The 21,096-nt window shown below is 48.5% G+C and overlaps 1 protein-coding gene across 2 annotated transcripts; it reads left to right on the top strand.

Annotated features, from left to right (window-relative positions):
- LOC114022345 lies at positions 1-20,623 on the top strand. 2 transcript variants are annotated; one of them, XM_027833786.3, is made up of 6 exons: positions 1-3,960; positions 4,266-4,347; positions 5,628-5,651; positions 6,385-6,658; positions 6,853-7,003; positions 7,259-7,819. In XM_027833786.3, the coding sequence occupies exons 1-6, from the start codon at positions 3,418-3,420 to the stop codon at positions 7,664-7,666; spliced, it is 1,482 nt and encodes a 493-aa protein (XP_027689587.2). In that variant the 5' UTR covers positions 1-3,417; the 3' UTR covers positions 7,667-7,819. The 2 variants fall into 2 exon arrangements, with proteins under 2 accessions (XP_027689587.2, XP_043405939.1); XM_043550004.1 differs by lacking the exons at positions 4,266-4,347; positions 5,628-5,651; positions 6,385-6,658; positions 6,853-7,003; positions 7,259-7,819 and adding exons at positions 17,074-17,155; positions 18,443-18,469; positions 19,203-19,476; positions 19,672-19,822; positions 20,061-20,623 and having other exon boundaries at positions 1,156-3,960.
- Positions 20,624-21,096: the final 473 nt, after the last annotated feature.

Here is a 21,096-nt window from a genome sequence, read left to right as displayed (position 1 = left end):
ATTCTTTTACTTTTTCTTCTATTAAAATTCTTTGTTCTTAAGATCCAAGGGTTTGGGTCTGTGTTCACCTATGCAAATTGGTGAGGATTTTTATCAAGCCTTCCCCAGGAAAGGGGGTGTAAGGTTTGGGGAGGATTTTGGGGGGGGAAGACGTTTCCAAGAGGGCTCTTTCCTGGTTATGTATCTGTTAGACGCTTTTTGGTGGCAGCAATAAAGTCCAGGGGCAAAAGGTAAAATAGTTTGTACCTTGGGGAAGTTTGAACCTAAGCTGGTAAAAATAAGCTTAGGGGTTTTCATGCAGGTCCCCACATCTGTACCGTAGAGTTCAGAGTGGGGAAGGAACCTTGACATGGTCTGTGGAGGGGATATTGCTGGGTCTCCAGTCTAGGGCTTGTCTAGGAGTACAGGGTTTGGGGTTTTTTTTGACGTCTGTGCAACATGCCCAAACAACTTCAGTCTTCTTTTTCCAATCATTATCTCTTCAGCTTGTTTGTTGGACAGTCCTTCGTAACACATCAGGGTTGGTTACTTTGTCCCCACGGCGGACACCAGGTATTCTCAGCCAGCATCTCTGATGGAATGTGTTACGTTTCCTGTCGTGGGCTTCTAGCACTTGCCAAGTTTCAGAAGCATGTAACAATGTCAGTATCACATGGCATTGTATAATTTTTATCTTAGTTCTGATGTGAATCTCTTTATTTATTCAGATAGTCTCAAAAAACGCCGCTTACCTTCCCAGTTCTTGTTTTGACTTCTTTATGGAGTTGGCCATCAGCACTGATTGTGCTTCCAAGATGTACAACTTCATTAACCATGCCATATTCTTCACCATCAATCAGATACGCAACATTATTGCTGACTCCTCTTTCAACAATCATGACTTTTGTCTTCTTTTGGCTGTTTCTTAATCTTCTTTGACGGCACTCCATTTGACATTGTAGTGGTCTTTTTCATGGCATCGTCATCTGTGTCCAACAGAACAATGTCATCTGCAAAGTTGATCTCTTGAAGTTTTTCTCTACTTCACATAACTACTGTATCTTCCTTTGATGTTGCTTTTTGCATCACGTAATCTATGCAGAAAAGGAAAAGTGGTAAGATACAACCCTGCCACACTCCAGTGATGATCGCAAACCAATCTGTCTCTCCACTTTCTGTCCTTACACAGCATTTTGAACCTTCATACAGCATCTTGGCCTGTGACACTATCTTTCTAGGAAGACCATATTGTTGCAAGATCTGCAATGGAGACCCTATGGATGCAGATGAAAGATTTGATGAAATCTGTGAAGTTCAAGATTCATCTTCTCTGGTAAGCAAGCCCTTTCTCAATCAATTGTCTCAGGGTAAAGATGTGATCTACACATGATGGTTTTGTGTTCATCCAGTACAGTTTTTCATTGATGATTACTTCGGTTCTGTTCAGTAGTACGCTACAGAACACTTCTGTAGTACTGAAAGTAGTGCCATACTTCTGCTGAGTAGGGACCTAGCTGATGGTCTCAGCTTTAACAAAACTGTTTTTGGGGAGCGGTGGAGGGTTTGAGGAGACAAGTAGGAAAACAAGATCCTAAAAGGCTCAGAAACCCAAAAGTGAATAAAGAGAACCCAATGTTTTCTCCCTCCAAATCTCATGATTTTAAGCCATGTTTGTGATTGGCAACACTGGGTATCTCTCCTGGAGCAGGTAAGAGTCTATAAGTAGAGTACCGACATAGGAAACAGAAATAATAGGGAGCTCTTCAATCTAGCAGGTAAAGGTATAAAATCCAATGGCTGGAATTTTAAGCTGGACAGGTTTAGACTCGAAAGAAGAATGAATTTGTTTGTAGTGTGGGGACTTAACGGCTGCAACAACCTACCAGGGGGTCAGGTGGATTCTCCTTCACTGGCAAGTTGTAAATCAAGATGGGACGTTTTTCTGAAAAATCTGTGTGATGCTGGCAGACCAGGTGCCAGCTCATGCCAAGGTCCCAAGGTCTCAACCGAACACTGACAAATACATAGCTGGAAACCAGTCTGGCTCACCTGTGTGTCAGCAGTCTGTTAAGTTTCTAAGAATGTATTTAGGGTTCAGATTTTATGAAACGCTTGTAGGATGCTGCATGCATTAATCTCACTTATACCATCTGTACCCCATGTTCTAAGGTGGCAGGAAGTGTTTGTATTGTAATCCTCTGTAATTGTATAAATCGTCAAACAGGAAAGAAGCATTAATTAATGTACAATGCCAGCTTCCTACAGAAGGTGTTAGGGCCTGCCCACCAAGAAGGCTCATTGAATGCACCATTGTGAAACCTCAAAGAACAAAGACTTTGTTAATTGCATTCCACCCCACCCAGTGAAGAGAAGACCTGTACATGAACTCATCCCATCAGCCTGAACTCTGGGAGGAAGGGAATAAAAATCCCTGACAGGAAGAAACTGTGTCCTTTTGCTGCCTGGTCTCTGAGGGGCCAGGGTCACTAAGCATAAGCAAAAGATTCCCCAGTGCGTGGCAAGGGCTAGCCCTAAGGGATGTATAGAGCTTGCTCATTATAGAAGCTTCTGTCATCGTTTGGAACCTAAGGCTGTAACTCGTTTGTGTGTGTGTTACCTGCTTTAACCTTGTAAATAACTTCTCATTTCTTTTTCTTAGTAAATCTTTAGATAATTTATTATAGGATTTGTTACAAGCGGGTTGTCTTTGGTATAAGATTTAGGGTGCAATTGATCTGGGGTAAGTGATCGGTCTTTTGGGCTCGGGAGGAACCTGAATATTGTTGTGATTTTTGGTGTAAGGGACCATCTATCACAAAGGCAGGCATGTGTAGGTGCAAGATAGATCAGAGTATCCAAAGGGACTGTCTGTCGCTCTATATTAAGGCTGGTATAGTGCCAGAGGAGTTTACACTTGATAACTAGTTGGCAAAATCTAAATATAGAATTCACAACCAATTTTTGGTTTGTACCCTGCTTCTTAGCAGTCTGCCCTGAGGTTGGGGCTCACGCTTTTGAGCCTCTCCAGACAGCCTGCCAATATGAACTAGGGTTAGGTTCAAACAAGAATGAATTCAGGGCAGTCCACTGGCCTGTGTTATACAGGACTTTTCAGCAGATGATCACAGCGGTCCCTTCGGGTCTTAGAATCTGTGAATCTGTGAGTCCGAAAGAAGTGGAATTTGTCTCCTAATGACTCATGTTTTTACTATTGTATTATTGTGGTGGCGTCATTTCCGGTAAGTCAGAGGCCGAAGGTCTCTCTGGCAGAAATAACCGGCTGATTCCGCCTGCAAACAACACTCCCTTTCCCCATGCAGCTCAGCTATGAGCAGGAGAGGGGGTGCCTTTACAGGAAATGCAGAGCTGAACCACTAGAGTTTGCCGAGGGACAGAGGAGGGCTCAGCCCTGCCAGGAGCCATCTGTGCCTCGCAGGGATGGCGGGCAAGTACCAGAGTGAGGCAGGAGTGCCAAGGGAAATGGAAGAGGAACAGGCTGAGTTTCCTTCACTTGTCCAGGAGTTACTGAAATGCTTCTTGGGGAACCATGTGTATCCCGAGCAAAAGGAACACCAGAGAAGGAAGCAGGAGTGCCAGCTGGTGCAAGCTCTGGTCAGCAGGATCATGGCTTCAGTGCGTAAGTGCAACGTGGAGCTGTTCACGGGGGAAGCCATCCTGGTGGGCAGCCAAGCCCAGGACCTCCACGTCCAGACAGAGTCCAGCAGCAGCGACTATGACTTCCTGGTCCCCATCCATTACAACATGAACCTGATCCTTATGGGCAGCCTGTACAGCAAGCTGTACACCCCAAAAGGTCTTCTGCCTGTCTGGGACCGCTTGAAGCCCGAGGTGCCGGTGTACCGCTGGGGGAACAAGGTGGTGGTGGATTATAACAAGCTGATAATGAGAGATCTCTTGGAGAGGAAGACTGTAGACATGGACCTCACAGAGGAAGACATAAAAACAATAAATAAGCAGCAGGTAAGTGAGATCATAGGGCATTCAAAAAGTCACTCCCGGCTAGCCCAGCTCTAGGATCTTCCCCCCGGCGCCCCCTCAGGTCTGCCAGTGCCCCTCGATCCTGATCTGCAGCCCCTGGCTAGCCCAGCCCGGGGCTTTCTGCCCCCACAGCTCTGCTGGCATCCCTTAGTCTCCACTCACAGTCCCCGGTCTCTCAGCCCTGGACTCCCCACCACAGCTCTGCTGGTCCCACTCAGTCCCAACCTGCAGCTTCCTCTTGATTTGGATTAAAGCATCTAAAGATGTCTTATTACATCCCTTTTCAGTTACAGATTTGGAAGAATGGCATTGATCCATTTCGTGTAATGAAAACATTGTGGGACTGTGTCCAGGAAGCTCTGACTAAAGGTAAGTTTCTTTGTGAATATTAATTCATTATTACTGCATCAGTTAATTAAGGCCACAGGAAGATGATAAACACTGCCATAGAGTGTTTGTTTTGTTTTGCTTTCTTGGTTTTTTTCTATTAACTTTTAATTTTTTTAAATATCTATATATATAAACAACAAACATAACAAACTATATGTAAACTTCTCGAGAAGCAATGTGCTTGGAGTCGGGCTCTCCAAGGTGGATGTGCACCCAGTGCCCTGGGATCATGGGGGTGTAGGGGTGGGTCGATACAGTGCACTGGAATTGTGGGGGGGGGCGGGGGGGTAGATGCTCTCACTGCACTGAAATCTTCAGGGGAGGGGCTAGAGGCTCCCAGCACACCGGAGTCCTAGAGGTGAGCTGGGGTGGGTGGATGCGCCCGACACAATAGACTCTGGGTCGCCCGGTGTCCGGTTTACCTCCTGCCGCCCCACATCTGCTACATTAAAGAACCAGTTAGTACCTGGGATTTTCTCCCCATGAAGATCCTTATACACTGTAATCTAGTCACCTCTTACTCTTTTTTTTTTTTTGATAAAGTAAAGAGATTGAGCTCTTTCCAGCCTCGTCTACACAGAAAAGTTAGGTACATAGCTATGGCACTGAGGGGTCTGAATACTCCGTACCGCGAGTGCCGTAACTAGGGCGACCTAAACCCCAGCAGCTCGAGTGAGGAATATTTTTCAGGTTTATCTTTTTGCCACCTGCTGAAAATTCATTCTTTAACTTCCCAAGCAGTTTGCCAAAGAGGTGCGACCTTGGTAAAGGGCATAACCCCACCTTGCACTGGGTAACCGTTGTCCTTTTATATCCATGTCCTGAGGATGTTCTTAATTCCATTTCCACCGGGCTTGTGTTGCTGTAGCTCCAGTCAATTCCTTGCCAAGCGCAACAGCCCTTTAATATTGGTAGAACAGCACCCATGCGAGCAGGGGTTGTAAGGATTTTCCTATACTGGGATAAAAATCATCCCCGTAAGTGAAGTAGTTAAACAGGGGAACAGTCGAGAGTGGAACAGGGCTAACTGATCGTATTTCCAGTGTGTGTTGACTTCAGCACTTAAGACAACCCCGTAGCTGTAACTGTAAGCTAGCCAAGGCTTGATTAATATAGGCACAAAGAAATTCGACTTCTTCCAACCCTGCAGGAATCTCATCATTTTCTTCCAGTTTTACCTTTGTGATCAGCCTTCTATACAAGACTCTGAGTGTCATAGATTTTAACTAGCCCTTTTCTTCTCACATCTCTGTTTTTAGAGAGAAGCCTGGCTACCGGAATTAGTAAGTAAAAATTATATACATTAAGGGACTCTGTAAGTGGAGAAATTATAAGCACGAGGGAAATACAGAAGGGAAAACTGTTAGATTGCGTAGGGTAAAATAGTAAATACATTGAAAAGGGGGCTGTGGGTCGGGTTTGAGGGGCACTGACAGAGCTGTGCGGGGTGGGAGAACTCCTGGCTGGGATAGTAGGGGCTGCTGGGTGGGGTTCAGGGCCACAAGCAGAGCTGTGTGTTGGGGAAGCCCACAGCTGTAATAGCGGGGTCTATGGGTCAGGGCATTGGCAGAGCTGGGGGGCATAAAGGGGGAAGCCCAGGGCTGGAGTTCAGGATTAAGGGGCACCAGCAGAGCTGTATGGTGAGAAATTTTTCACTGTTCCTTCATAATCTCTCTCGCACAATGGAGTTCCCAGAGTTAGGGGTTAGGGAGTCAGGATTCCTGGTTTCTATTCTCAGTTCTTCCACTATCTCACCGTGTGCCCATGGAAATGAAGTTAGTTACACAATGTCAAAGAGACACAGAAATAGAATCCAGGAATGCTGGCTGCCAGCCCCCACTGCTCTCACCGCTAGACCCTGCTCCCCTCCCAGAGCTGGGAGAGAACCCAGGAGTCCTGGGATCTTGGCCCTCATTCCCTTAACCTTTGCTCTTCCATCATCTCAGATCTGCAAAGCTTTGACCTATGTCAACTGTTTGCTTTTAACTCCCACTCCTCTGTCTTGCCCTCTCCAAGGAAACATTAAACTGGAGAACACTGTGAGTATTATACCAGTTCGTCCAGCCGTGCAGCTCAGTGCAGAGGTGAATGGCCGACCTGTGTCTATAGACCTGGTGCCCACCATCCGGAATAAAGTGGACATGTCCATGGATTGGCCAAGGCAGGATCTCAGGTGGCTTTCCGACTGGTGGGACCGGGAGCAGGACGCTGAGCAGAGAAAACCCACCTGGAATATCATGGAAATTTACAAAACTGGGACCGATCTGGTGGCCAAGAATTCATACTGGAGGTATAAATGCAAATCTCATTTGTTCCAGCAGAAGGCAACAGAAATGCACAAAGAGCAGGGCTCATCCCCTCCAGCAGGGGGCGCAGGGACACACACACACACACACACACACACCAGTGTAGGTTTGGGATGGGGGTCTGTGTGACCCTGTACTCCCATTCAGCCCTGCCCCATTTCCCTCCACCCCACTCCAGGCTGACCTTCTCCCTGGCTGAGACCCAGCTCCTCAAGGACATTGACGCCGATGGTGGGTGCAGGCAGAAGGCGTTGCGGGTGCTGAAGCAAATCAATATGGAGAAGTGGGTACCACGCTACGGTAAAGTCCTGACCTCCTACCACCTGAAGGTAACTCAAACTGGGGAGCCAGGGTAGGAGGGGGTGGAAAATGGGTGATAGGAGCATCCTCGGATATAGGGGAGAAAGATCTAGAAGGTTAGAGCGTGGGGGGGGCTAGGAGCCAGGATTCCTCAGTTCTCTCCCCAGCTCTGGGAGGAGAGGGGGTTAGGGGAGGGGGGCCAGGAGCCAGGACTCCTGGGTTCTAGCCCTTGTTGTGGGAGGGTAGCAGTCTCTAGTGGTTAGAGCTGCATGTTTCTTTTGCAGATGGTTCTTTTTTGGGCTTCCCACCTCAACCCAGAGACAGAGAACTGGGCCATGGAGCTGGATGCTCTGGGGACCCTGCTGAAGGTGCTGGAGTTCAGCCTGGAGAAGAAACAGCTGCCCAGCTATTTCCTGCCTTCAATGAATTTCTTCGACTGGCACCGGACTGAGGAAGAGAATTCCCTGAAAAACCGGGTGCTGGAGGTGCTCAGACTGGAGGTGAGGCTGATGAGATGCAGCCCAGAACAGTACCTCCGGCTGAGCTATGACCTGGCCAAGCCCCAAGGCCCGGGACCCTTCATCCAACGGGTGCGGGAGCTTGACGAGTTTAGAAGGAAGCATGAGAAAGACTTTGAAGAGTTCAAAAACCTGAAGATATCTTGTGACAGAAGCCTCTTCAGGGAGTTGTGAGCAACCTCTGCTCGCAACGTAGATATCTGGGCTTCTGTCTGAACTGACATACCCCAATGGATCTGCAATTGCTCTGGATTTACACTGGGGGAACGGATACTTTACTTCAAAACCTTGAGATATGGAACAATAAATAGTGTCGGGTTCTTTTCATAGGTCTTCTGGGTTTTGTGAGAGTAGGGCTCACATGGGGTGACTCTGGAATGACCCCAGCATAACTGAGATCAGAATCCAGCCCTGATCTCATTGCAATCAGGGGTGACTCCAGATTGACCTTGGGGGGCTGAGATCAGAATCTGGCCTTGCCTTCATTGCAGGCAGGTGGTGACTCCAGATAGACCTGGGGGAGCTGAGATCGGACCCCACTGCAGTCCGTGGATATAAGAAGGTCCAATGGCTGGAAGTTGAAGCTGGACAGGTTTAGACTTGAAATAAAGTGCAAATTGTTAACAAGTGATGGTAATTAACTATTGGAACAACTTAGAGAGTCATAGATTCTAAGGCCAGAAAGCTTCATTGTGATCATGTATTTTGACCTCCTGTATAACATGGGCCAAAATAATTCCTGGAGCAGATCTTTTAGAAAAACATTCAGTCTTGATTTTAAAATTGTCAGTGGGGGAGAATGACCCATGGTAAATTGTTCCGATGGCTAATTAGCCTCACCATTAAAAATTGATGCCTTAGTCCCTGTGTGAATTTGTCTTGCTTCAACTTCCACCCTTTGGCTCATGTTAGACCTTTCTCGGCTACACTGAAGAGCTGATTATTAAAGATTTTTTCTCCATGTAGCTACTTATAGACTGGGATCAAGTCACACCTTAACCTTCTCCTTGTGAAGCTAAATAGACTGATCTCTTTGAGTCTGTCACTATATGGCAGATTTTCTATTTCTTTAATCATTCTCATGGCTCTTCTCTGAACCCTCTCCAATTTATCAACATCCTTCTTGAATGGTGGGCACCAGAACTGGGCACAGGATTCCAGCAGCGATCACTCCAGGGCCAAATAGAGAGGTAAAATGACCTCTCTGCTCCTACATGAGATTCCCTTGTTTATGCCCAGATTCCCATTATCTTTTGGCCACCGTGTTGCTCTGAGAGCTCCTGTTCAGCTGATTGTCAACCACAACTCCCAAATGTATTAAGTCACTGCTTCCCAGGATAGAGTGCCCCAGCCTGTAAGTATGGCCTGCATTCTTTGTTCCCAGAGACATGCATTACATTTCGCTGTATTAAAATGCAGGGTTGGCTTAAGCCCAGTTTACCAAGTGATCTAGGTCACTCTGAATCAGTGCCCTGTCCTCCTCATTGTTTTCCACTCCCCTAATTTTTTGTGTCATCCGCAAACTTGATCAGTGATGATTTTATGTTTTCTTCTAGGTCATTTATAAAGATGTTAAATAGCATAGGGCTAAGAACCGTCCCTGCGGGACCCCACTGGAAACGATTCATTTGATGACAATTCCCCATTTGCAGTTACATTTTCAGACCAATCAGTTAGCTAGTTTTTAATCCATTTAATGTGTTCCATGATGATTTTATATCGTTCTACTTTTGTCATCAAAATGTTGCCCGGTACCAAGTCAAACGCCTTACAGAAGCCAGGTATATTACGTCAAGACTATTACCTTTATCAATCAATTTGTAATCTCGTCAAAAAAAGATATCAGACTAGTTTGACAGGGTCTTTCTTCCGTAAACCCATGTTGCTTTGCATTAATTACATTCTCTTCTTTTAGTTCTTCATTAACCGAGTCCCATCTCAGCCACTCCATTATCTTGCTCAGGATTGATGTCAGGCTGACAGGCCTCTACTTACCCAGCCCATCCTGTTTACTCTTTTTAAAAATGGGCACAACATTAGCTTTCTTCCGGTCTTCTGGAACTTCCCCAGTACTCCAAGATTTACTGATAATCAGCATTTAACAGTCCAGCGAGCTCCTCAGCCAGCTCCTTTAAGACTCTTGGATGCAAGTTATCTGGACCTGCTGATTTAAAAATGTCTGACTTTGGTAGCTTCTGTTTAACATCCTCCAGAGATACTAGTGGAATGGAAAGAGTTCTCATCACCATTTGCTTTAGTTAATACAGACAAATATAATTGGGATTATAGAAGAAATCAATATGCATAAGTATAAGACAGTTGAATCAACGGATCATATATTATACTACAAAACAGTGTCATAAGGTATAATATGAAAATTGGAGACTCACTGGCCATGAATGTTTTTGGGTGATGTATGTACGGGTTGTGTATAAAGAGCTCTGTACGTCGGCTAGAAATACGTTGTTTTGGAGGCTGTTGATAAACAAGCCTGTCCTAGACAAAGGAACGTGGAGTTACCTGCCTGCCTCGCTTGATCACAGGCAGGGGACAGTGAAAGTGCATTGACATGTAACGTCAAGCTCACAAGTGGCGGAAGAAACAGCTTGGTGACACAGTAGGGGACACTCTGGAGTCTGAATCCCAGGAGGGCTTCCTGGCTTTTCAAGCAGACCGTGAACTCTGGGAAATATAAGGAGAGCAACGAGACAGTTTAGTTATCCATCACTTAGGGAACAGCACCCTCTAGTTCTGTGAACGCTGGATCCTCCTGCCAGATGGGCTGGCGATGCTGGTAGCTTGATGTACTTGAGACAGCTGTTTAGCAAGTTACAATCTTTGCCTGAAGTTAGTCTGAGACACTAGAAAGCTTTTTTATTTCTAACCGTTTCCTGTTTCTCTTCTCTCTGCTTAGTATCACCAATAAGTAGCCGCCCGCAAAAGAACCTGTCGTCTGTGACAAGTGCAGGTTGTACCCCCATAAATAATCTCGTAAGTGTAATAACTGATCATGCAGCACACCGAACTCTCTCTTCTGTATTAGCAAACTTCTTCTTAGCTTCACTATTAACCGTCTCAGGGCTGTGTTATGAAGTGTGGGACCTCAGCTACACTAACAGGCTGGTGTGTGCGCTGTCTCTTGGGAGGCAGTGAACTTAATCGTTTCTATGAGTGTCCAATGGGAGGGTGAGAGTCTCTGGGGAGCTCTGGGCTTCGCTGCATGTTACCAGCAAGGCAAGGTTTGGGCTGGCAGAGTCCTGAGGAGTTTTTTGGGGCTGGCGACCGGCTGGGGTGGCCGGGAGCGGACACACAGTTTAAGCACCAGCAAAGCGCTCTCTCTTGCTGAGGCAGAGGGCTCACTGGCTGAGGGTTCTGGGCTCCCTGAGGAGAGCATCGCTCCCGTTGTCCTGTATCTCTGTTCCTGGTGTCCCAACGACAGCTTGGATAATCACATCTTTTAAACACCTTTTCCAATTTCACCCAGACGTGTCCGGGACCGCAGCTGCTGCGTTTTCAGCCCATTCAGTGCCCTTAACTGTGCCCATTTTAACATAGCAGAGTCTAAAAACCGTTTTATTTATTTCCCCCTACTTGCTGTTGCAGCTTCAAGAACTTCCTTTGTTTTTCCTGGAAGCACGCTTAGCAAATCAATGATATTTTACCCCAGACTACCCCCCCTTCAAGATCAGGTCAGGAATCAAGTTCCTCGCAATGTTCAGCTAGGCTCTGAGGTGCCCTGCGCTGTCGTTTGGACCTCAGGGCTACCCCGAGACATCAGCACCACTGCTCTCAGGAGGCAGCAGGCCCACGTGTTCCGGTTTTACGCTGCCCTGCGGCTCTGTTGTCTCATTCTCTTGTATTTGTTGCCTGTCTGAGACCCTCTCAGGCAAGACAGCTGCTTTGATGCCCCTTAACTCCCTCCTTCCCTGGGATTTGGAGGTGTTGCCTATTCTTCTGTAGTATGTCTCTATCTGGGGTGACAGCCTCAAATGACCCCAGGGCAACCACTGCCTCATTGTGAAGTGGAGGCAGCTCCTGGGATCCCAAATCATACTGAGTTTTTTGTTCTGCCTCGTCTGTCTCTTTATAGGTCTGCAAGTCATAGAATCATAGAATATCAGGGTTGGAAGGGACCTCAGGAGGTCATCTAGTCATCAAGTCCCCAGTGTCTTGCTGATGTCCGTGTCTGACAGTGAAAGCATTCTTCTTCTCCATTTTCTGTTGAACAGAATGGCAGCAGGGGACATGCCCTGGGGGCCAGTCTGTAATTTCATAGGGCTAAATACGGACCAGAGTCTGACTCGGCAGTCCTTTTCAGTCGTGGCTTAGGACGTTTGACACTGTTCTCCACCATCCCGTTCGATGGGGGATAGCATGGACAGGGGTTCTCCCGACAAACTTTTTGGTGGCCTCCGAGTGCGGCCACCAAATCTTGCTAGTGGCCACTCTGACAATTTTTCCTAAAATACTTAATTAACTTTAGGAAAAACAAATAAATATTCACATGCACATGTCCCAATTACTGTAGTTTATTTAGGTAGGGGTTTGGGTTTTTTTTAAAGACTCAATAATAAAAATCATGTCTCTGTTCTTTACTGGACCTAAACAGAATAGAAACACAAATAAGTTACTTTACATATTTCTCTTTTTTTGGTAGGTTTTTTTTTTTTTTTTTTTAGATTTGCTAGCTAGTAAATCTGCCATTGTGAAAAGTGAGATTTGTCTATTTGTTAATATCACTTTCCACAGCAAATTTACTCAGCCCTGGCAAGCTGGGAGCCAAATTAAGCCCCAGATGGGGAGGTGGGTAGGGAGGCGGAGAGGGCCATGGGGGACAGAGCCTGCCACCACACGGCCAGAGCCTGCCGCGCCCCCCCAGGGCTGAAGCCCAATGCCCGAGCCCCACCCCCCAGGGAAGGTGGGGAACTCACACTGGTCACCTGCTCCTACAGTGTTTGTGGCTCCAGACGGGGCAGGCACCACTGCTGCTCCCCCCACGCCCCCTCCGCACCCCATCACCACCCAGGAGGTCGTGGCAGCAAGAAAAGCCCCTGGTGGTCACCGTGGGCACATTTGAGAAATGCTGGACGAGTGGCTATATTCTAAACCCAAATTTCACTGCAAACTGCGTAACCTCGTGGCCACCGAACTGCAGCCTCTGTCGGACATCACTGTGGCAGGTAGACCATGTCTAGCAAAAACAGGTTTGATATGCGCCATCACCCATTTAGCCCTAGTGTCTTCTCGTAGGGTTATCTCGGGGAGGTGAGAACTACAGTCTAGGAGAAGTACACCGTTTTCTCCAGCCTGTGTAGACAAATCCAGGCTTCCTTTGCCCCGGGGGCCAGTCTTTTCCTGTGCCACCAACAGGGGCTCTTTTGCTTGACTTGGCCTGTATTTTTGCCACATACAGCAACTCTGGACAGTTTCCTCAAAGTTGCTGTTCATGTGAGGCCGGCATAGAAGGGCTCTGGCCGTTCTCTGAGGTTTTCCAATCCCCAACTGATCTTCATGACTCCTTTCTAATGTATTTTTCTGTAACGCCTTGGGGATCATCCTCCTGTGCCTTTAAACAAAATGCCATCTAGTGCTGAGAGCTCCCCTTGTATTGATAATAGGGGCTGGGAATCTGCTCTCCCAGCCACCCTGTGCTAACAGCCTCAGTTACTTTCTGCAGGCTTTCATCCCGAGCAGGAGCTCTGGCAATCCCGGTCCGCATTTTGCCTGAGACCGGACGGGATTTTTAAAATTCTGAGCGACGTACAAGATCTAGCTCTGAACTTTGCTCCACCGCACTTGTGTCCAGTGCTCCAGCGAGTGTGTTTGCAAGCAGCCAGCCAGCCAACCAGCCTCTCCCAGGTTTGGGAGCAATGGGCAAAGGATACATCTGGAACCGAACATCTAGCCTCTGTATTCTGGGGGGAAGCGGGAGCTGGGAGTGGCAATGAGTGGCTTATGGTCAGTTTCAGCTACACGGTCTTCCCGTAAATAAAGATGTGAAACTCTTTTATGCCCACGGACTAGGCCCAAAGCCTCCTGCTGTATTTGAGTGTAGTGGCACTCAGTTTTTGTGAGTACCAATGGCACACAAGTCACTGGTCTCCAGTTGGGACCTTGGTGCTGTAAGAGGACTATGCCAATATCTCCGTGGAGGGGTCCATGGACAACTTAGTTCTGCATGTACTGTCCTAGTACCTAGGACTGGGACCTCTTCAATTCCATCCGTTTCTCAGACTCTTTATTACGATTGGCAGCCCGTGTCTACATTGTAGCGCTCTCAGGTGGCTGGTTCGAGCAGCTACCTTAAGCACAAATCTCTCTATATATTTCCCATTCCAAGGAATCTTTGTACCCCCCCCACCCCTTGTCTGTGGCAAAGGGGCAAGCAAGTGATCTACTCCTACACCTTGGCGTGTGAACGTCTCTCGTGGGTATGTTATTCCCATTACACTGAATTTACATTGGTTTGGTTTAGCTTTAGCCCGGCACCTCTGGCTCTCTCCAAAGCTGCTCAATGCCTCTGGTCATGCTGTTTACCTAGTGTTTTTCCTTCTCCTTTTTGTACCCTGTTAGGGCTCCCCTGCCCTCCCTCGGTTCTCGCCCCGCAGACAGAAAGCAGAAGGCCAGAGTCCGACGTGCAGGCAATGCGCTGTTTAGTGGGGTCACCAAGCAAGCATATCCATAGCTCTGTACATCCGTACGGCATTTCCTGGCCTCCCTCCTCTTTCTTAGCAGGCTTAATTGTACCTGCAGTGCCCGCCCCTGGTCCCACCCCTTACAATTTATGGCCATGTTCTGTTTGGAAGGTCGTGAGTCTGGGGGCTTCAGTACCACCTCTTTTGTACCCCACGGGAGGAGTAGGGAGTGAGGTTGTGTTTCGGCCAGGGTCCCCTTTTCTCTGGCTTTTTACTGTTTCTTATGGCTCCCCCTCCCGGCTGGTTGCTTGGCCTTGCCTTGAGACAGGAGTCGAGGCCGTCTTCAACTGTGCGCTCATCTATTAAACTCCCCCGTGCCCTGCTATACCTTAACTGTCTTCCTCATCTCGTCTCCTTGTGCTAGCAACCCCATCCGGCTGTGGGCAGATGCAACACCCCGGGTCTTTGTTCTTTGTTCACAGGGTAGTAAGGATATAAGCATATCAAAAGTTAAACAAGCAAACAAAACCCCAAACTCTATCTCAGGCAAATACACAGGCCTGAATGCTATATTCCCCTCACTGACATACCCTCTGATTCAAAACATCTCTCTCCTCATAAGAATGAAACAGGAGTGCGCTATACCTCAACTTTCTCTCCAGTTTCATCGTTCACCTCTCTGCCAGAGATAACTGAAACACATCAACTGCTTCCGGACCAGCTCTTGTCATGACTATCGCTACCTTCTGATTGTCTTCCTGTTTGCTGGATCCCATTGTTGCCAATACAGAGGGAAGCGCTGTTTAAATCACCTCCAGTTTCCCACAAAGTTTTAACTCTGGTGGGACTGTTCATTGCTCCATCCTTCCACCCAGCATCTGTTCTTCGTTCATTTACTCCTGGTACCGAGTGGTGGTCAGTGATCACTCGATGCTCGCCAGGGCTCTGCTCTATCCTCGGTGTGGTTCCAGCCAGCTGTGCAACACAATAGGAGCTTCACAGCATCCCAGTCTGGGAGCTCAGCCCTTAAAGGCACAGCCCCTGTGTGACAAAGCAGGACTGTTCTTAATGTTTCCTCTGAATAGTGTGGGGGTCCTCAGTTTCCCCTATGCAGTTCTTAAGTATCTAGAGGGTGGGGTAAGGGTGTATGATCATTGCAGAGCCCTAGAGGGCAGGTGTGTGCAGGGGTCTGGACACAGAGAATGGCCGACACCCTGTTTCCTGGCAACTGATGGCCTGGCCCTTCCCCCCTGCAAGGTGAGAGCTACAGGGTTGGAGAACAAAGGAATCCGGTGCCCTCCTGGCCTGGGATAGGGACAAAGCCCAGAGGAGGAGGGGCTGGAGGGAGTTTCAGTTTGGGGTTAGCTGGGACATGGAGTGAAGGGCAGACGTGGTTGTCTGGCTCACTGCCCCCCAAAATGGACCCAGCTGAGGGGTCCGGTTCCCTGCACCTACAAGCTCTGTTTTAGACCATGTTCCTGTCGTCTAATAAACTTCTGTTTTCCTGGCTGGCTGAGAGTCCCGTCTGACTGCGTTGTTGGGGGGCAGGACCCTCTGGCCCCCCCAGGACCCCGTCTGAGCGGACTGGCTGTGGGAAGCGCAGGGAGGGGCAGAGGAGTCTGAATGCTCCGAGGTCAGACCCAGGAAGGTGGAAGCCGGGTGAGCTGTGTGTCCTGCAGACAGGCTGCTCCCAGAGAGGAGACTTCCCCAGAGTCTGGCCTGGCTTCGTAGGGAGCAGTTCCAGAGCATTGTCATGCCACAATCCTACACCCTGTGTTATACAGGAAGTCAGACTAGAAACTATGAGTCCGAGTGGAATTTATCTCCTAACAACTGACACTTCTGCTATTATAGTGTTATGGGTGCGTCACTTTCAGTAAGTCAGATGACAAAGGTCCCTCTGGCACAGAGGACCAGCATACTCCCCCGGCAACGCCCCACCCCCCCATACACACATACACACCACCACACAGCTCAGCTACGGGCAGGAAACAGCTACAGCCAAGAGAGGAAGCACCGACAGGAAGTGCAGAGCTGAACTGCAAGAGTTTCCCCAGTGCCTGAGGAGGGCTCAGCCCTGCCAGGAGCCACCTGGACCCCGCGGGGATGGCTGGCGCATCCCAGGGTGGGGCCCGAGGGCCAGGAGAAATGGAACCGGCTGAGTCTCGTAGAGTCGCCCAGGAGTTCCTGAACTGGTTCTTACGGCGCCATGTGTATCCCGAGCAAAGGGAACACCGGAGAAGGGAGCAGGAGTGCCAGCTGGTGCAAGCTCTGGCCAGCAGGATCGTGGCTTCAGTGCGTAAGTGCAACGTGGAGCTGTTCACGGGGGAAGCCATCCTGGTGGGCAGTCAAGCCCAGGACCTCCACGTCCAGACAGAGTCCAGCAGCAGCGACTACGACTTCCTGGTCCCCATCCATTACAACATGAACCTGATCCTTATGGGCAGCCTGTACAGCAAGCTGTACTCCTCAAAAGGTCTTCTGCCTGTCTGGGACCGCTTGAAGCCCGAGGTGCCGGTGTACCGCTGGGGGAACAAGGTGGTGGTGGATTATAACAAGCTGATAATGAGAGATCTCTTGGAGAGGAAGACTGTAGACATGGACCTCACAGAGGAAGACATAAAAACAATAAATAAGCAGCAGTAAGTGAGATCATAGGGCATTCAAAAAGTCACTCCCGGCTAGCCCAGCTCTAGGATCTTCCCCCCGGCGCCCCCTCAGGTCTGCCAGTGCCCCTCGATCCTGATCTGCAGCCCCTGGCTAGCCCAGCCCGGGGCTTTCTGCCCCCACAGCTCTGCTGGCATCCCTTAGTCTCCACTCACAGCCCTGGTCTCTCAGCCCTGGACTCCCCACCACAGCTCTGCTGGTCCCACTCAGTCCCAACCTGCAGCTTCCTCTTGATTTGGATTAAAGCATCTAAAGATGTCTTATTACATCCCTTTTCAGTTACAGATTTGGAAGAATGGCATTGATCCATTTCGTGTATTGAGAACATTTTGGGACTGTGTCCAGGAAGCTCTGACTAAAGGTAAGTTTCTTTGTGAATATTAATTTATTATTACTGCATCAGTTAATTAAGGCCACAGGAAGATGATAAACACTGCCATAGAGTGTTTGTTTTGTTTTGCTTTCTTGGTTTTTTTCTATTAACTTTTAATTTTTTAAAATATCTATATATATAAAGAACAAACATAACAAACTATACGTAAACTTCTCGAGAAGCAATGTGCTTGGAGTCGGGCTCTCCAAGGTGGATGTGCACCCAGTGCCCTGGGATCATGGGGGTGTGGGGGTGGGTCGATACAGTGCACTGGAATTGTGGGGGGGGGGGAGGTAGATGCTCTCACTGCACTGAAATCTTCAGGGGAGGGGGTAGAGGCTCCCAGCACACCGGAGTCCTAGAGGTGAGCTGGGGTGGGTGGATGCGCCCGACACAATAGACTCTGGGTCGCCCGGTGTCCGGTTTACCTCCTGCCGCCCCACATCTGCTACATTAAAGAACCAGTTAGTACCTGGGATTTTCTCCCCATGAAGATCCTTATACACTGTAATCAAGTCACCTCTTACTCTTTTTTTTTTTTTTTTTTTTTTTGATAAAGTAAAGAGATTGAGCTCTTTCCAGCCTCGTCTACACAGAAAAGTTAGGTACATAGCTACGGCACTGAGGGGTCTGAATACTCCGTACCGCGAGTGCCGTAACTAGGGCGACCTAAACCCAAGCAGCTCGAGTGAGGAATATTTTTCAGGTTTATCTTTTTGCCACCTGCTGAAAATTCATTCTTTAACTTCCCAAGCAGTTTGCCAAAGAGGTGCGACCTTGGTAAAGGGCATAACCCCACCTTGCACTGGGTAACCGTTGTCCTTTTATATCCATGTCCTGAGGATGTTCTTAATTCCATTTCCATCGGGCTTGTGTTGCTGTAGCTCCAGTCAATTCCTTGCCAAGCGCAACAGCCCTTTAATATTGGTAGAACAGCACCCATGCGAGCAGGGGTTGTAAGGATTTTCCTATACTGGGATAAAAATCATCCCCGTAAGTGAAGTAGTTAAACAGGGGAACAGTCGAGAGTGGAACAGGGCTAACTGATCTTATTTCCAGTGTGTGTTGACTTCAGCACTTAAGACAACCCCGTAGCTGTAACAGTGAGCTGGCCAAGACTTGATTAATATAGGCACAAAGAAATTCGACTTCTTCCAACCCTGCAGGAATCTCATCATTTTCTTCCAGTTTTACCTTTGTGATCAGCCTTCTATACAAGACTCTGAGTGTCATAGATTTTAACTAGCCCTTTTCTTCTCCCATCTCTGTTTTTAGAGAAAAGCAGCCCTGCTACCGGAATTAGTAAGTAAAAATTATATACATTAAGGGACTCTGTAAGTGGAGAAATTATAAGCACGAGGGAAATACAGAAGGGAAAACTGTTAGATTGCGTAGGGTAAAATAGTAAATACATTGAAAAGGGCGCTATGGGTCGGGTTTGAGGGGCACTGACAGAGCTGTGCGGGGTGGGAGAACTCCTGGCTGGGATAGTAGGGGCTGCTGGTTGGGGTTCAGGGCCACAAGCAGAGCTGTGTGTTGGGGAAGCCCACAGCTGTAATAGCGGGGTCTATGGGTCAGGGCATTGGCAGAGCTGGGGGGCATAAAGGGGGAAGCCCAGGGCTGGAGTTCAGGATTAAGGGGCACCAGCAGAGCTGTATGGTGAGAAATTTTTCACTTTTCCTTCATAATCTCTCTCGCACAATGGAGTTCCCAGAGTTAGGGATTAGGGAGTCAGGATTCCTGGTTTCTATTCTCAGTTCTTCCACTAATTCACCGTGTGCCCATGGAGATGAAGTTAGTTACACAATGTCAAAGAGACACAGAAATAGAATCCAGGAATGCTGGCTGCCAGCCCCCACTGCTCTCACCGCTAGACCCTGCTCCCCTCCCAGAGCTGGGAGAGAACCCAGGAGTCCTGGGATCTTGGCCCTCATTCCCTTAACCTTTGCTCTTCCATCATCTCAGATCTGCAAAGCTTTGTCCTATGTCAACTGTTTGCTTTTAACTCCCACTCCTCTGTCTTGCCCTCTCCAAGGAAACATTGAACTGGAGAAACCTAAGGGTATTTTACCAGTTAGTCCAGCCATGCAGCTCAGTGCAGAGGTGAATGACCAACGTGTGTCTATAGACCTGGTGCCCACCATCCGGAATAAAGTGGACATGTCCATGGATTGGCCAAGGCAGGATCTCAGGTGGCTTTCCGACTGGTGGGACCGGGAGCAGGGCGCTGAGCAGAGAAAACCCACCTGGAATATCATGGAAATTTACAAAATTGGGACCGATCTGGTGGCCAAGGATTCATACTGGAGGTATAAATGCAAATCTCATTTGTTCCAGCAGAAGGCAACAGAAATGCACACTGAGCAGGGCTCAACCCCTCCAGCAGGGGGGCAGGGACACACACACACACACACACACACACACCAGTGTAGGTTTGGGATGGGGGTCTGTCTGACCCCATACTCCCATTCAGCCCTGCCCCATTTCCCTCCACCCCACTCCAGGCTGACCTTCTCCCTGGCTGAGACCCAGCTCCTCAAGGACATTGACACCGATGGTGGGTGCAGGCAGAAGGCGTTGCGGGTGCTGAAGCAAATCAATATGGAAAAGTGGGTACCGCGCTACGGCAAAGTCCTGACCTCCTACCACCTGAAGGTAACTCAAACTGGGGAGCCACGGTAGGAGAGGGTGGAAAATGGGTGATAGGAGCATCCTCGGATATAGGGGAGAAAGATCTAGAAGGCTAGAGGGGGGGCGGGGGCTGGGAGCCAGGATTCCTTAGTTCTCTCCCCAGCTCTGGGAGGGGGGCCAGAAGCCAGGACTCCTGGGTTCTAGCCCTTGTTGTGGGAGGGTAGCAGTCTCTAGTGGTTAGAGCTGCATGTTTCTTTTGCAGATGGTTCTTTTTTGGGCTTCCCACCTCAACCCAGAGACAGAGGACTGGGCAATGGAGCTGGATGCTCTGGGGACCCTGCTGAAGGTGCTGGAGTTCAGCCTGGAGAAGAAACAGCTGCCCAGCTACTTTCTGCCTTCGATGAATTTCTTCGACTGGCACCGGAGTGAGGAAGAGAATTCCCTGAAAAACCGGGTGCTGGAGGTGCTCAGACTGGAGGTGAGGCTGATGAGATGCAGCCCAGAACAGTACCTCCGGCTGAGCTACGACCTGGCCAAGCCCCAAGGCCCGGGACCCTTCATCCAACGGGCGCGGGAGCTTGACGAGTTTAGAAGGAAGCATGAGAAAGACTTTGAAGAGTTCAAAAACCTGAAGATATCTTTTAGCACAAGCCACTTCAAGGAGTTGTGAGCAACCTCTGCTCCCATCGTAGATATTTGGGCTTCTGTCTGAATTGACATACCCCAATGGATGTGCCATTGCTCTGGATTTACACTGGGGGAACGGATACTTTACTTCAAAACCTTGAGATATGGATCAATAAATAGTGTCGGGTTCTTTTCATAGGTCTTCTGGGTTTTGTGAGAGTAGGGCTCACATGGGGTGACTCTGGAATGACCCTAGCATAACTGAAATCAGAATCCAGCCCTGATCTCATTGCAATCAGGGGTGACTCCAGATAGACCTGGGGGGCTGAGATCAGAATCTGGCCTTGCCTTCATTGCAGGCAGGTGGTGACTCCAGATAGACCTGGGGGAGCTGAGATCGGACCCCACTGCAGTCCGTGGATATAAGAAGGTCCAATGGCTGGAAGTTGAAGCTGGACAGGTTTAGACTTGAAATAAAGTGCAAATTGTTAACAAGTGATGGTAATTAACTATTGGAACAACTTAGAGAGTCAGATTCTGAGGCCAGAAAGCTTCATTGTGATCATGTATTCTGACCTCCTGTATAACACGGGCCAAAATAATTCCTGGAGCAGATCTTTTAGAAAAACATTCAGTCTCGATTTTAAAATTGTCAGTGGGGGAGAATGACC

The sequence above is a fragment of the Chelonia mydas genome, chromosome 6 (assembly GCF_015237465.2).
Source record: "Chelonia mydas isolate rCheMyd1 chromosome 6, rCheMyd1.pri.v2, whole genome shotgun sequence".
Lineage (NCBI taxonomy): Eukaryota > Metazoa > Chordata > Testudines > Cheloniidae > Chelonia > Chelonia mydas.
The sequence above is the reverse complement of the archived record's forward strand: the minus strand, read 5'-3'. Positions and strand labels throughout refer to the sequence as shown.